Below are 17,457 nucleotides of genomic sequence, written 5' to 3' on the forward strand. Positions count from 1 at the left end.
ATGTTTGCCACAGGAATTTAATAAGAAAGCTTGTAAAATAGCTAACAGAGGTAGTTATTAAGAATATGAAATTTGAAATCACACATTGCTATTTAGTGGTGAGGGAAAAAGAAATGCCTTAATAAATCCCATTAATATAACCAACCAAATAAAAAATGTAAAGAAGAAAAAAAGACTGCACAGTTTTTATCCCTTGGATAGAGGAATGACAGTTCTTAAAGCACATTTTAAACGTTAAAATCTGACTTTTGGGAACAGCTTTCATTTTTTTTGCCTCATCATATTTAAAAACCTGTTTTCTTAGTTAATTTCATATTTGAGATGTTCCTTGTCTATCTCTGTAATCCTTTTTATCTCTGGTTGACTTATACATAACTCTTTAGTAATTTTTAATTTACAGTGAGTAAATAACATACATCCTAGGACATATAAGTTGCAGTGTGGCACTGGCATATAAAATTTCTGTTAGTAGCTTCTGCATTGTTCTTGCATTTAGATGTACAGGATTGTGAGAGAATGGTAAGATTTCAGGGTTGTGCCTGAAGTTCTTATGTAATTAACACTCAATGTTTAAGAAATCTGGGGTCAATAACTGTTTTTAAAATCTTGATAGAAAAGTTTTAGATTCCTGTTTCACTCACTCACCCAGCCATACTCACATCCTTGCCCGAAACCTGAGTAAATGATTAGGATTAAGTATAAACTTTGTTCAGTTAAAAACTCTGCTAGGGAAGCTACAGCTTGTAATATTTGTAATATTTGTTAATTTTGAAAGATTTCAAATGAGAGTTTAATAATAAAGATATCAAAACATTTGATAAGCATCAGTATATGAAGATTCCATGTTAGCTGACAATATCAGCTGAGTGTTTACGTGATCTGCCTTACTCTCCTCGCTTCTGTTTCTGGAAACTGTGGTGCTGGGATTCTGCTTTTCTCAATGAGAAATTCTGCTTTAGGAGGTCAGAATCACCATCCTTCAAAATGGATAAATAAGGCACTTTAGCTATCTTCAGGAATAGTGTGTTTATCAAAGCAGGCAATATGAGTAATTTCCTTTTAGGTGTTTGTCTGCCTAAAGTTGTAACCAAGGCTTTTGACCTAATTATTGGTATTTTAGTTAAAACCTATAGATGATTTACATTTTTGTTCCCCATGATCAAATGTGAAAACTTAGTAGGCAAAGTTGTCAGACCTGCCTTTTAAACTAGAAGATTTAGACCACTCATGGGATACTTAAAAAACATAGCTTAAGTTTTGGTAAGTGTAGTAAAGCAAAACGTCTAGCTGGTTTTTATCTTGCCCATCAGAAATGAATCACAAACTTTGGAGGCAGGAAATAGAATCTAAGTCTGAAAATTTTGTCCTTAAGCTTTTTCCCCTTTCATTTTATTGGAAGTGGAATATTAGGAACATGGCAGAATCTACTCAGCAAATTGTAAAATAGTGGTTCTGCCACAGAGCTTGTGTTAAGAGGATTCTTATGCTGTGTCTTGCTAATCTTGATTTTTTTGTTGTATTCCAAATAAAAATAATAAAAATTATGTTCTGACTACTGTCAGTTTCTTGGAGTGCTAGCTGCAAATTAACTTAAAAAAGAGATGATAGCTTTGCTGAATTGCTTATCCAAATTTGAATTATAAATAAATAGATCCATTAGTCGTAATTGATGTTTTTAAACATTAAATGCTTCTTTAACATGTTAAAATAATAAGTCCATATCCATCTATAAAGTCACCAGATGATCTTAACGCTGTTCCGTATATTTTCAGCAGAGCAAATTGCTTTTCATTTACAAGTTCTTAGAGAAATAATGGATGATAGAAAGTATTTTATACTTTTGTAATACTTGTCATGACAGTGCTGTTTTTTAAGCTTGTTGAAATTTAATTAACACAACATTTGATAACATTTTAAGCAAATAAATGGACAAATGTAAAGCAGGCATATAAGCAAATAACCTGTAGCAAGCACACTTTTCTGAATATCAGGAGCTGAATAAAGCTGAATATCACCAAGTTAATGAAGCTAAGATCATACTTGCATCTTTAGAAGCTGGTTGTATCTGACTTTCTAAGAAGTCAGCTGATACATTATAGCTGCTAATAAGAACTGATTTCTGGCAAGCCTTAAATACATGTTACTTATGTCTAGAGTCTCCCCACCATAGTGGAAACAATCAACTATTTGAAATGATGATATAATTATGCTGTACAATCTACATTTTCACTTCATTTATGGAAAAAAGGCCTCTAGCCTTCGTAATTATGAGATATTTTAGTAGATGTGAATCAGATGAAAACTCAGATTGATGTCTGTCTTATACTGAGGGAAATAGCTCTGAGGGATACGTAAATGGCTACACATTGGGATTATGACACTTGTGATATTTTTGGCGTGAACGTTGTGCTGTTTCATAGTGGCGTATTTTAGCAGAAATTGAAAGGAATATGTGTTGTCAGTGCAAGTCTGAGTGAGCTCAGGTAAAGCAGACATGTTTTGTCAGGGGTTTCTAAAGGATGCAGTGAGGAATTAAAGGCTCAATGCCATGTATTTCCAGAGTTAACTGAGTTACATGCTTAGATGAAATCAATTGTACTTTCCCAAGAATAAATTTATGCATTTTTATAGTAGTTTAAGATATTTATGACACCATGTAGAGAGTGGATATATATAGTCAGATATGTCCCTGTATTGTAAGAGAAGTCCAGTTCTTCCCCAGCAGAAGATGCTTTTCTTGTGGTTTAGTCGTCATTTTCAATGAAAATTTTCCATTTGTCTGTTCCAAGTATGAAGTAAAACAGGCTTTAAAAAAAGGCAAGCCATTTCTATGCTTTCATAAATATCTAATTTTTTTAGTCCTTTCAAAGTTGGGAAAATGACTAATGCAATTCATAAGTTCACCGATTTTAAAAAGCAAATTAAAAATTAATTATTGTGTGAAATAGATTAATAAAATTTGGATCCTGTGTACTTCACAGCATAGGGTTGACTACAGCATGTGATACTGAAAGAATGAAGAGAAAGGCCTGCACTGCTTTTCAAAGTTCCTAGCAACATTTCTGTCTGTATTTTATCTTTTTGTTAAGCTATAGTGTCAGTCTAGGCAGAATTGACCCCTCAGGTAGCTGACATTTTCACATTCAAAAATTCCGTATCTATTTGGTCTCTTCCTTGTTGTTATAAGATATGGCAACTTATCAAAAAATGTGTCCAGACCCATACATTCTCCTGTGACTTCTGCATCACTAAAACTAGGAATGAAGAAATTTTTACAAAAATGTATTGGAAAATTGGAGGCCATATATCACGTTTAAGGTGACTAAAGACTTCTGTATCTGACGGAGAAGTCCAGCAGGTCACTGCGTGATGTGAATTAATGTCAATAGCAAGACCATGAGCATTGAACGACCTCAACTTCTCTGTTTCATAGCAAATGAAACGAACACTCTGTGTGTGCACAGAATGTTATCAGCCACATTTATAAGCCATTTTTGTAAGATGTTAAATTTTCTTTGAAGAACATTCTTAGAGGAGTAAAATGGACAGAAATGTTGATATTGGACAGCTGAGTCTGATATCAACAATAGGGCCAGGAAGTGGCTTCCTTGCAGATATTCCTGTCTTGCACAACTAATTTCTAGCAATAGAGCTTTACCAGTGAACACCTATCACTACCTTTCATTTAAAAAGGTGCTGTTTGTGAATGGGTGCTATACCAAAATGTATTTTTTTACAGAATTCCAAACAATCTGGTTTAGAACAATCTTTGGTGAAAAAGCCTGTTAAATACATAAGGAACCTAATGGAGCATCAGCATTCAATGCAATTCTTGATTTCTTTTTCTTGCTATCTTTCTGATAAAGCTATCAAAATGCAGCACTTCTTTGTGTCATCATGCATTCAAAGTCAGTTTCTAATTTGATTTCCTAGTCAAATCTCATGGAGTTCCACTGAAATATATATTTTTAAATTTTGTTTTAAATGGAATCTTAACTCTTTTCTAGGGATAAAGTCATTCTGATTCCAGCAGTAAACTAGATGTTTTCCCTGTCAAAAAGACAAAGAGTGACAGTACCATCTCAGGGTTATAAAGTTGTGTAACACTGTCTAAAACATGTTAAGGCTTGCTAGATTTTTTTGTTTTTTTATTGTTTAAAAGCACCTTCAGAGTCCCAAGAACTTGGGATAAGAAATACCCATTTCAGTGGGAATGGAAAGTTACATGATCTGCTCCATTCGCCCCTGAACTCGGCATCCTTATGTGATTTCAGATTTCTCCTCTCATGTATTTTTATTCCATTAACCTATTCAGTTTTGCAGAGCAGTTATTTTAAGATATGCTAGTATCATATTCCAGTATTGCTATCTTAGTGTCTCCAATAGAGAACATTCTGGGAAGAGGGACTTGGACCAGTGCATTAAGTGACTTTAAGAAGAGAAAGTATTTGACATGGGATCTAAAATCTGAAGTATATTGGAGAAGGATACTGAATATGCTGTTGTTAGTTTTTACTCCAGATCTGTTATCCTAGTTCAGTCATGTTTTGCTGGATTTGCTTCCTAGTTGTTTAGAGTTGTTATAATCAGACTTATTTTTGGATGACTCATTGTGGTTTTATGACTGGTTTGTTGTATAAATAAAAATACCTGGAAGAGGATTTCATCTTTGTATATGTCTTATGCTGTAATTACCGAAATATTTCTTTTCTGTCTGCATTGAATTATTATTATATTAATGATTCAATGACTCTACTGCTTTGTTGGTATGATGTTATGTTTTGGCCAGCTGAATATATTGTTATAGAAGGAAATAATACTGTCAGAGTCACTGCTTAGACTATATTTAATCATACTTCACACCACAAAGTTATGTGTCAAAACTGCAACTAATTAATGATCCTGTTTTTTGTTTCCTGGGTACATGGTTAGTCAGCCTTATGTTAGTATCATGTCAGTTTAAGTAGAAGTGTGGTTAAAGGTTTACTTTTGATCATGAAGAACAGAGGAAACATGACTTTCAGAAAATATGTACACAAATATATATTTTATAAGCAAATGTAGAAAACAGCATTTCTGAAATACCAGTCTAGACTGACAGTAATATGGTAAAGTGAAGATGAATACAGAAAAATACATTCTAGTTGTTCATAGCTTTCATTCGTGAATTTATGATTTAGCATTTTCAGTAGTGATTTTAAGCAGGGCTTTGGTGTTAAACTTACTAGTATGTTTTTTGTGTTTTGTGGGGTTTTTTTTGGTTGTTTTTTTTTGTTGTTGGTTTTTTCTGGGGGGTGGGGGCTAGCCTGTGTATGGCATTAAACTTAAGTAGAATAATTGAGTCTGGAACCCCAAGAAGACATCACGGATATCAGAGAAGGGAGAAGTCAATTGTTTCTTTTGAAAGCATAGATTTACAGAAACTTTTCTGTATTGTCATGTAGACGTGGTTACTCAGGAAATATGCTATACAAATTTAATGGTATGTAATGAACAGGATTATTAGAGCCAGAAATTAGTATTTGTGGTTTGAAGTGTAGCTCAAAGATGACTGTGGATTAATGACTTAAGGACCAGCTACAAAAAAAAAAAAAAAAAAAACAACAACCCAAGAAGCAGAAATAAGAGACTTAGAATATTGCAGGTAGAATTAGTATTTAAGGATGGACTCATACAAGCCATGCACCTGCATATTTTAGTTTACTTTTCTTTTACTTAAATCTTGTCTCTGTTATAATTGCTCAGTAAACTCAGACAATGTCATTGTTCAGCACTTAATGTTGAGTCAGAAGAGCCCAATTGTGTCTTAATAAGAAAGGGAAACTTCTTTCAAGGTAGAAATACTGGTATTTGGGGATTGCAGCGAGAAAGTGGAAATTGTTTAAGAAGGTGTGGTGGGTACTTTCTTAGCAAAAAGAAAACAAACCAGAATTTGGCAGATGGATGCTTTTCCTCTTTTCTGGGTTGGGTTAAATTGCTTATGGAACAGCCCATCACCATTTATGAGTTACTGAAGTATTACAGTGCAGTGTAGCTCAATAGATGTTACTGTTTCATAGTAAGAACAACAAGAAATGGATGGAGTGGAAGTACATTTTATATATATTTTTATTTATAGTTATAGCTATAGTTATATTTATTTAATCTATTAGTATCCCAGCTTACAGCTTTTAAAAATGTGGGAGCCAACATTTGAATGAACAGATGTTCCAAACTCCTGATCAAATGTCATTTGCCTTTCTGACTTGTTTTGTATTACTTTATGACTTATGGTTTTATTATGGTTTCAGAAATGCAGTGGCCTTTGAACTATAAAAATCACAAACCTAATTCTGTTTAGAAAGGACATGACTGAAATGGAGAGCTGTAAGCAGCAGAATCCAGTTCAAGATTGCTTTCTTTGGAAATTTGATACTCTGAATGACATAATGGCACGGGGTTCCTGCCTTGGCAGAGGGCTTGGACTAAATAATCTTCAGAGATCCCTTTGAACCCTATCAATTCTATGAGTCTGTGATAATGGTTATGCAAACTTCCCAGAAGTCCTAAGCAAATTCTAATATTAAAAAAGTGGTTTCAGCTACAGTAAAAACCAGCAGCCTTTGACTGCCTTTGTTACAAATGCTGATCAGGAGGGAGTGGATAGGGTAAGGAATTTTGCACTGCTTCATTTTGCATTGTCTCTGAGTGGGCTGCATTTTATACTGGTGACAATCACAGCCTTTCAGTCTGGCCTGCTGTACAAGCAGCAGGCCAAGACCCTTCCACATATGTGGTGGCTTTTATGTGTGGTGTGTTTCTTTTCTTAACTGCCTGTTTCTAGATAAATGTTAACAATTTTCTAAAATTATTTTTAGCTTTAGATCCGGCTAAAGATCCATGTTTAAAGATGAAATGTAGTCGCCATAAGGTCTGTGTTGCACAGGATCAACAAACTGCTGTTTGCATTAGTCACCGAAGGCTTACGCACAGGTAAATACTTTAAAAGTTAATCCTATAGACTTTTTACAGCATTCATGACTTGACTATAAACCATAAACACACTATAATTAGTTTGGTTATTAAACAACATGTGAACAGAGTAAGAGTGGATTTTAGAAGTAATTATGCATGCATGATTTGATTAGAATGTTCAATATTTGAATTTTTGATAGGCTGGTAGACTAGAGGGTGTACATATTTAAACCTCATAAGTTGCTGATACAAATACATTTAAGGGAATACCTACTGTGTCATTACCAAATGAATATAATAATTATGATAATGTTCTGCAGCTGTATAATACTTTGACTTCATCACTTATACTAAGCTAGAGAACTCAGAACTGCCTGTTAAAGTGTAGGTAATGGCCTGTTGCAATGTAAGTTGTTTTTTTGCATGTTGGGGTTTAGTAGGTTTTTGGGTTTTTCTTTCTTGTTTTTCTTTTCTATGAATTAGAGCAGTTTGTCCATTCTTTTCATTCTGGATTGGTTTAATATGAGGAACAAATATATGATAAGGTTCTTCCAGAATCCAAATGCAGATGATTTTTATTTTTTTTTAATAACAGTTCCAGATGCTCTGTTTATGTAGGTCTTAGAGTAGCAAAATATCAATGTATTTCTGTGGCTTATCTGGGGCAGAAAGTTTTGTATGTAGGCACCTGAATCATATGCTTAGTTGAGTCATGAGATTGTTGTTTGTTGAGGAGATGGAGTCAAGTTGCAGTTTTAACATGAGGTTGTTCATTTTTTTGCACTTCAGAAAGGCTAAACTTCAGTAACTTGATTGAAATAAGTGTGTGTTAAAGTGCTTAACTCAGTAGGGACTGAAAAGAACTAAGTAAAATAAAAGAATTTCTTGTCTGATGCAAGAGGATCGTTTCAAGCTTTTTAGACAGCCAGTAGTTTTATGAATAATATAAAGGATGTTCTTCTGAGTGTGTAGTTGTGTTAAATACACTCATCTGTAGCTTTTCAAACAGGCAAGATAGTACAAAGTAAAAGGAAAGGTTTAAACTGTTATTTATCTGCAGTTGCAGTTAATTAGCAAAAAAGCTCTACATTAGTTGAAGAGCTAACCTTTATATCAAACAGTCTCCATGCAGAACTAGACATTTTGGTTTGGTAGAGTATTGTATAAGGTGCAAGAATTATTAGCAGATATAGTGAGGTAGTCTAGTGTCAACCGTATGTGAACTATCAGGTATATGTCACAGTCAGCTGTGAACAGACTACACAATTTCTGAGAGGTATCACATGCATCCATTGAAAACAGTGAAAAAATGACATCTTCAAGTTAAGTATACATGTAAGGACTGAAAACTTTTTTAGACTAGGTGAAGCTGCATACAGCGGTTAAACTAATAAATGCATTGACATTTGTCTTCATATCTATATTGTTCCTCCCACAGTCCTGGCACCATTTTAGAAAGGTAATATTTAAAGAGGCAAAGCTTGCCTGGATATAATGCAATCTCATAATGGGAAACTTTGGCATCACAGCAGCAACTTGGTGATTGTAATAAGTACTGCAAGTCTGGTCTTGTAAGCCAGGTGAAGCAATTCTCTTTTTAACTGTTCTGAGCCAGGACAGACATTTTCCAACCTTAGATCTCCCTGTTCCATTATATTATCAGGTTCAAGGAGCAGTCAGTTGCTTTGTGCTTTCTTTCTGAAGAGGTTTTCTTCATGCAGTCTCTGCCCTTTCTGTAGTATGATGGGGTAAGAGTATGATTTGCATATTCACAGGCAGTCGTGTCTGCTGTTGCCTTTACCGCTATTAATTTTTTTAGTCCGAGATTTTGTTCCTTCACTTATACTTACAATTTGCATATTGATTTTCACCAGAGCCATCTGTTTTTCCAAGTTCCCAAAGGACAAGTCCACTCATTTATAAGTCTTGGTAAAAATTAAATGAGAAAGGCTATGTTATCAACTGTCAGGTTATCTACCTGTATCCATTTCTAATACATCACTCGTGTATTCAATCTGTTGGGAATACATCTCTAGAAAACTTTATCCCAGTAATTTCCCTTTCTGCTTCATCTCTCTCTGTGTGCATGTGGTATTCTTTAATGATAGGATAATTTTCATTCTTTTTATTAAAGAAAGGGGATTGGGGGTATCTTCTGGAAAAAATAAAGTGAGACCTAGTCACGTGTTACTGGGAACTCTTCAAACTCTTAATAAAGAACTTACCCATAGATTTCCCTTTGGACATATTTGCTGTATAGATCCATCCATGGATGTTGCAGAGATTATTCCCAAGACTCTTGCAGAGGAAAAGCAATTTTAAGCATGTGAACTGATACAGTGGCAAAATTATCCTGAAGAGACAGGGAAGAGGAGGTGCTGTATTCCTCCAAAATAAGTAAAAGATTATGGGCACCTTAAGTAAAAGGTTATGGGCACCTTTGGGCTATGCTATGGAAAAAAGCATGAAATACAGTTACAGAATCATAGAACAGTTAGGTTTGGAAAGGACCTTAAGATCATCAAGTTCCAACCCCCCTGCCATGGGTCGGGACACCTCACACTAAACCATGTCACCAAAGGCTCTGTCCAACCTGGCCTTGAACACTGCCAGGGATGGAGCATTCACAACTTCCTTGGGAAAACCATTCCAGTGCCTCACAGTAAAGAACTTCTTCCTTAGCTGAATAGATTATTCTGTAGCATCATCAAGTTGAAATTCTCAGATTTACAGTTAAATTATCTGTTATTAGAAGCAGCATTTGCAAGCAGCCCTATTACCTTGTTCATAAATTTCTATATATAAACCTGTCACTCTTTGAAATAGTAACATAGAGAGTTACTTATCAATGAAGGCTGATAATTGTATCAAATGGAGAATGAAGAACACTTTAGTGGTGTGTTTTGTTTTAAAACATTTACAGAAAAAAAACTCTTAGGTGTGGACATTTTGTTATTCTGTCCATGCTGTCCAGGGTGTTCTTAGACTTTTTTGTGTCTGTACAGTGCAATTTGCAAACTGTTATAGCCTTGTATGGATTGCTGAGGGTACCTCAGTACCACGGAATGAAGCATGCAATTGGTGGCTATCCCAACTATCTCTAAAGCTGTTAGTGATGTGATATGACATGTTCTCAATAGGATTAGTTAATGTGACAGAACACTATTGATGAGATGATTCTTCATGTGCTTTCCTAAGTATTAAAACTTGTGTTAGTTCACAGGGATCTTAGCTCTGTGCTCTTGCTGCAGCATGTTTGTCTTTGTGTGGTTTCAGTTTCCATGGCAGCAGAGATCATGGTTTCCCCTTAGTCCTGAGGTACTGCACACAAGGCTCATTTCCTTTTCTGGGAGACTGCCAAAATGGCCAGTCCTCTTCTAGCATGCTTCTGCAGTGCCACAGCATCCTGATGCAAGAGCTTCTTCTATGTACTGTCCTGGAAAGACTGAACAGTAGACATAAATGTTGTAGATCATTGGTCATGAGATAAGTTTGGAGTACTAGAGCTTTAGAAAGTGTGGGGGCATGGTTAGAAGTGCCAGATTTTTTTGGGTAGCAGGTAGTTGCATTTGATTCTCTGCTAGCTATAACTGTGTTGGAAGCTGTGTTCTGTGTGCTATGTTCTTATCTGTGTCTTAGGAAAGAAAGAGGAAATACATGCAGTATATGCATTAATGTTACTTATCCAAGTACTTCCATGTGGATTGCTGTGGAGAGTATCTGTCTGCAGTAGAATGCATAATAAATAATTCAAAGACCGGCATAAAATAGGATTCTTCATTGATTCTTTGAAACTCTGGAGGTTGATACTAACTTTTGCTTGGTTGTTTACCATCCCTTTGTGCTTTCCAATTATTTTTATTGGTTAAGTGGTAGGCTTTGTGGAGAAAAAAGAAACCTATAAAGTGTACACACAGTAATGAAATGCTTTTGGAGTGCACCTCATTCAGTTATAAATACAAGTGGAAGAATATCAGAATACAAAATTGCCAATACTGTGATGCAGTGTTGTGAATGTTATGGTGACAAGCAGGATGTTCACCATGCTAATAGAAATTTATCTACTCATTTTAGTTTTCAATCACTTCACTTTCAGGAGATTCAAATACTTGAATCTCCTGTACTGAGAATCTGTGGGAACTATGAGTTCACCCATCTGAGCTTGGGGAAGAGGAAAAAAGTTAAGTGAATGCTCAGCTAGAAAAGAAACGGACAGGAAATAAAAAGGGTGAGTCAAAGGAGAAGGGCTGTAGGTTGCAATGGTATTTCAGAATACTTGCAGTAGAATATGTGCGCTTTGCATGTGCAAAGCAGCAGGTGGTAAAGTTAAACCATTAAATCTTCACCAACTTGTGGTTGCCACTTTGAACAAAGAAAGAATTTCAAGTGACACCACGACAGGTAGGAACTCATTAAAGCCATAGAAAGCTGGTAGCTAACTAGGCTCGTAAAAGTGGGGGAGTTACTCCAGCAGCAATCTATTGTAGGTTTGCATGATAATTCCTGATAAATAGTCTGATAATGTAATCTTAGATTTGGAACAGGCAATTATAATTTGAAGTGACACATCATATAATTTGCTTGAAGAATAAAATTCTGTGAATTGTAGGCTGCTGTAGTAAACTAAGTAGTGTATAGGTGAAGTTCAAAGCAAGTAGGTTTCCTACAGGTAAAGAGCAGGATTCTAGTAAACTCGAAAAAATGGGGCAGAGTTGCCACCCCGCAGAGTGGCAGAGAATTTTAATGTGAGCATAACAGTAAACATGGGATAATAGCTGTGCTTTCAGTTGGTTTGCTTCTACTGGAATTTATTATTTTTTTCAGTACTGCGTGTTTGTCAAGACAAACATGCATTGAAGGTGAAAGAAAGAGAGGTGGAGGGGGGGAAAGCATCTGTTGGCTTCAAATGTTTCTCTTTGCTTTTATCTCAGACCAGCTGCAGGAGAAAATTTACAAATGAGATAAATTCAGCTGAGATCCAGTTATTATGAAGTCCATTCCAAGACTCAACTGCTTACTGCAAGAAACTGTTGAAATGATGACTTGCTTGGTAACATTTAGAAATGTGTTTCGTGTATAAGCTCTGAAAATGAGGAAATTGCAAGACAGTTTTGGGCCGAAAACATGTCCCTAGTAAATCTGAGTGTCTGATATATTATAACCTAGTGACTAACATTGTACTTATTGATCCTAGTGGAATCTAATAAAACAGTCTCTTTTTCCATGAGAAAAAAAAATGTACTGTGTAAAATTGATTAGATGCATTAAATCAATCAATGCTTGGATGCATTAAGTTATTCAATGTGTTAAATGCAGTTTTCCTAGGTAAATGTAGATCTGTCTCTTTTATGAATCCCCCACCATGCATAATGTACCCATTATGAAGGCCTTGCTGTGCTTTTTATGTTTGTTTGTTGTTGTGTTTTTTTTCTTATGTGAAATGTGCAAATCAACACAACAGTTCTCCACTGTGGGAGAAATAGATTGCACTTTTCTTTCTGCTGTGTTATTTTCATAGCATGTTAAGATGGAATAGAATGTTTGAAGACCAACAGCTATTACTTGTGTAAGGACCTCAAACTTCCCATTGAATTTCTCACACTGTCCAATCATTTATTCTTAGGTTTCAGATTATAATTACAATGGCTTCCTAATTCAGGTATTACAGATCCAGTTTTTATTTCACATGCTAGTTATAGGAAGTCTCTTAGAGAATTATTTAGAAATAACGGATTATTCCTTTTGTAACACAGCTTATGATTTATTTTCTTTTTTTGTGGATTACAGTCTCTTCTTTGTCTTGTTTTTGCACTGTTCTTTTTTCTTTATAGTTGCAGTCTATAGCTATGTCATTTTGACAACTTAGGGAAGGTGCTCACAAGAGGAACAGAATTGTCTTATCATAGAGGTATGCAGCTTTTTGGAACTTTATGAGTAACTGATTTCCAATAAATATTAGCTAAGCAAAAGATTCTGATATTTTATTATAACATATATTCATTTTTAATAATTATAATTTTAAAAAAATATTAAATAACCCATTTTGTTAAAGGAGGTAGGAAGGTGACTTAATGGTAAAAGCATTTCAGTTACAGATTGTCATTTACCTGGAAAATGACAAGAATTCACTAGTAATGGATAGAGAGTCATAACAAGCACTTAACTAAGTTAAGACAAAGAAACAAAAAGTTGTAATTGCTCTTTTCTTATTAGAGCTTCAGAAGGCATGGTCCAGGGAAGGGTGCAGACTGGACCTCTGTGAAATGTGAAGCTGGGTAGGATGTGAGCACTATAGAGGACCTAATGATACAGAATTCACTGTATTAAGATAGTGAAAGGAAAGTGTGTTGCAGTACTATCTAGCTGAAATGTGTCCGCTGGTGTTTCTTCAGAGTTCTAGGAAATGAAGTTAGGTTTAGTGAGAGTTGTTCACTGTCCCTAAGCTTGTGTGGAGTAGTAACAAGAAAACCCCAAAACTGCTTGAGGGTGCAGACCTGAAGTTACAATGACTTCACTATTAAAGCATGTCAAAGAGTGTCAGTTTACTATGCACTCACAGAATGGCAAAATATTTTATCACTTAATCAATCTAATTTACTAAGGTAGGTTAGTTGCATGGTTTGATTTTTGTGCTAGCACTTAATCTTCCTATAACTTCCTTTAGGCTTTTGAGTTAAATGACATTTCCAAGTGCTGATTAGGTTCAAATCATTGGTCATCTAGTCCATTCTCTTGCCTTGGACTCCTTCCCTTTTAGAGTGTTTTTAAAGAATGTGGAAAACTAGTCTAAATACTGGATTATGAGGAATTTGTCCCTAGGTATGTTCACCATAGTATTATAACATGAGGAAAATGTTCCATCTCAGCTTTGAAATGGTGAGTGTTGGGTCCTGAAGCATAAGATGGGTTAACCTTTTCCTGTTATAGATGATGTGTCTGGAGTAAATTTCAAGTGCTGCAAAACTGTGTTACTAATTCCATTGCGAAAGCAAACCTGAACTTCTGCATCCATGCTGTGGTACTGCATGGCTGAGATTGTGCTCCCAGGCATAAAAAGCATCCATGTCTAAGTATGAGAGGCATATTTGATAAGAAAAATGTACTCACATACATGCACACGTACATGCATGCATTCAGATGTGTGCACAGGTACATGTATTTTTTTCTGTTCATATCATATGGACATGTGTATCCAAGATTTCCAAAACCTCATACTTTAAAATATGAGATATTTTACTATTGCTTTCACTTTCAGTTAAAAAAAGAGGGCTTTCAAATTAGACTTGCTACCACTAAGTCTTTGATTTAGGTGGGGAAAAAAAAAAAAGAAACAAAAGCTGTTAATTGCAAATCTTCTTTGTTAAAAAAAAAAAAAAAAAGTGGTTCTATTAAGTAGTCCAGGCAGTTTTGAAAGAGACACTGTTATAACTGATATGGAAGATGCTGTATTTGATTAGAATCCGAAATAGCCTTGCACTCATTTGATTAGAAAAAAGAAGAAAAAAAGCAGAGGAAAAGGAGCAGTATAGCTTTGTAGCTTTTCCGTATCTTTAGGTGCTGCAACATTTTATTATGAGGTCAAATGAAGACTTCAAAAAAAGCCCTCAAAAATTGGAGCAAAACAAAGGGTTTGCTTTGGGCAGATTGTGTAGAAGTTGCAAACACCACTATTTAGGATGTCATCGTTTCACATTATAATGCTGCTTAAGAAGGCCAGCTGGTGCAGTTAAGTCCCTTATTGGAAATTTTACTCTGATTCATTACTGTGATTTGTAGTTGTACACAGAAACACTTAATCATTCTTATGCTCCAAGCTCTATTGAATCTACTGAAGGCTTTCTGGGTCCCTGCATAATTTGTGCTGCCAGTATGCCAGCTTGGCAGTGTTTCAAGCTTGTTGCATTATCTATGTTTGTTTGCACAGGAAGTGATGCTGCACGTAGGCTGAATTTACAGTAATTCTTTTGTAATAACCTAATGAGCAGCACTACTTCATTCACAATACTAACATTATATAGCTTTGATTAGTCCAGTTATTCTGTAACTATGCCATTGTGACCATACTTACACTCTACAGAGTACTGAAAAGGAAATTTGCTTAGCCATAGCTTAATTGAGCTTGTTGAGAAAATAATTTGGACTCATGTGCTTAAAAAAGAGGTGAAAATGTGAATATTTGTGAGATATCTGTATGCTCTATGAATTAATTTATTAAAAGAAAAAAGTGAAGCTTTTATTTTTTTTACTGTTGTTTCATTTCATTGGGAAGGAAAAACAGGTTTTACATATATTGCGAAGGCCTCTTTTTCCTTGGTGTGTGTTTCTCCCATTCATTTTAGTGGGAGTTATGGATACATAGCTAGAGGAAAACAGAATCATCAAATGGCATTCATTCTCTCTCTGTAACTTCTGCTAACAGTGACAGAAGATGCATATGTAGATTGCGTGAATGTGTATTGCAGTACCAATGTTGTCCATATCAGCATTGATATTTCTTAAGGTTGTAACTTACCCATACAATATTTATACTTTCTGCAGACAAACTTCAAAACTCAAAAATTGCTGTCCTTACAAAAAGAAAAAAAAATAAACCCCATCCCTCCCCACCCCAACCTGTGTCTGTAGAAATAGAATTTTTATTTTTTTTTCCCCTTTGGTATGTAATATATGTTTTGTAGGAGATCAAAGCAAACATGAAATAAGAGACCCAAGTAGAACTTCTGTATTCTGTTATTAGCAGAACAGGTATTTTCACTATACTTTTCCCATTCAGTCCATCATACACCTAGTTTTAAGGAAAATAAGGACTCCCACTTTAGACTAACAGCAGTGGACTTAAGTTAGTAAGTCCTGGACCTACTCATATTTTACTAGCTCCAGTAATCTTGTTCAATTCTCAGTGGCCTTTAGGAGTGACAGGGTGCACTGGATAATCAGTTGGCATCATGAGTTTTTCAGTGATCATGAGTGTCCTACTTTCCACTTCTGCAATGAGATTATAAACTAGGATTTGGATTCTTTTGCAGGAAAATGGAGGCTGATTTGGTGTATTTCTTTCTGGTTTACTGCCAGTTGCTGAAGGTACATTTGGTTCTACTGCCTCCTAAAAGGCAGTAAGTTAGGGCACTTCTGTTAAAAAAACACAGGAAAGAATTAGGAAATGTGATGTGTGATCTAGGAAAGCACTGCTGTTAAAAGTGTAAAACTTTTGACTAAACCCTGGGGAATTTTAATGTGCTTCCCTTTAACAGAAATTTGTTTCTGAGCTTTTATGATTTTGTATTGTTTTAAAATGGTCTTTTTCCTCACAGTATTCACGAGAGTCTACTATTTAAAAAGATTGTCTTTTTTTTAACAAAAGCAAGAACAATGGTGAAGGTAGTGCTTATAAATAATTTCTCTGTCCTTAACTATGAAGTTGTGATTGTAGTCCATAATAATAAAATTCATTGTGGACTATTGTAAAAATTGAAATAATAGAAAAGTATAAGAATAAAGTCTTTGGCTAACCCTTTATCAGAAAAAATATGAAAAATGTATTCAGGAACCCCTCCTTACCCCTCCTTACAAATATCTATCTAAAGTAAAGCTTGCCATTAGTTTTTGTACTTCTTGAAAAATTAGCTGTCAGTATCTGTTTCCAGAGTGCTTTATTAGAATACATTATCAATTGTAAAATAGCTGATGCAAACATTTGTAATTAATTACTGCTTAATTTGGAAAGTGTTGGTGGGGTGTGGGCTTGGGTTTTTCTGCATGTCTTTTAGTGCTAAAATACCTTAATACTGGGTAATGGAAAAGAATTAAACTTCAGGATGTGTAGATGCAAGGGGGTTCTTTTACAGGTTTTAAAATTTGGATCAGATTATAATTAGATGCTTTTATTACTGTCTAGTATAAATATAATGCATTTCATGTGAAGTTCTTGCTTCATAATTTGTGTTTATAGGATCAGAATACATCTGTTGTTTTGTTCACTTATCAGTGGTGAGAAAACTCTCTAAGTATGTGAAATGGAGTAGGACTAGTATTTAGGGAATAGAAATCATTCTTCTAATTTCCATTCATGTAAAACAATGCATTTAAGGTTTCCAGTGTTGGAAAATACATTAGTTGTAGCAGATGGAGATGTTTGTGATTGTAGAGTGAAGTATGGCCATATACTGGTACTTTACAATAAAATGTACTACTGCTTTTGGAAATCAGATACTGTACTTATGACAGCAAAGGCATGTCAGCAGTCACTAAATGTTCGTCTTTGTTGCTTAGTCAGTTATATAAGGGGGTACTGTGTCTGTTTGGTAGTGCTTTTATATTTCTCTTTCATTCAAAATAAAATGCCAAAACCCTTTTCATGTGTCCAGATTGTCAGAATTAAGCTTACTTTATAGAACTCTGTAGTCTGATACAAGAGAACAGTAATATTATACTTACAGGTATGTCTTCTTGCACAGACCACTGTATATTCTATATCAGATTCTTACTGCCTAAAAAAAAAAATAA

General features: G+C 35.0%; 1 protein-coding gene across 3 annotated transcripts in view; it reads left to right on the forward strand.

Moving 5' to 3' along the window:
- The window catches only part of SPOCK3 (SPARC (osteonectin), cwcv and kazal like domains proteoglycan 3), a 182,322-nt gene that overhangs the window by 78,336 nt on the left and 86,529 nt on the right, over positions 1–17,457 (forward strand). For all 3 annotated transcript variants that reach the window (XM_061373054.1, XM_061373037.1, XM_061373045.1), the window contains exon 4: positions 6,858–6,972. In XM_061373054.1, coding sequence (XP_061229038.1) covers positions 6,858–6,972 — 115 coding nt within the window. The remainder of the gene's footprint in view (positions 1–6,857; positions 6,973–17,457) is intronic.

The sequence above is a fragment of the Neopsephotus bourkii genome, unplaced genomic scaffold (assembly GCF_033783945.1).
Source record: "Neopsephotus bourkii isolate Nb327-2 ecotype Australia unplaced genomic scaffold, CSIRO-AGI_Nbou_v1 NB_168, whole genome shotgun sequence".
Taxonomy (NCBI): domain Eukaryota; kingdom Metazoa; phylum Chordata; class Aves; order Psittaciformes; family Psittacidae; genus Neopsephotus; species Neopsephotus bourkii.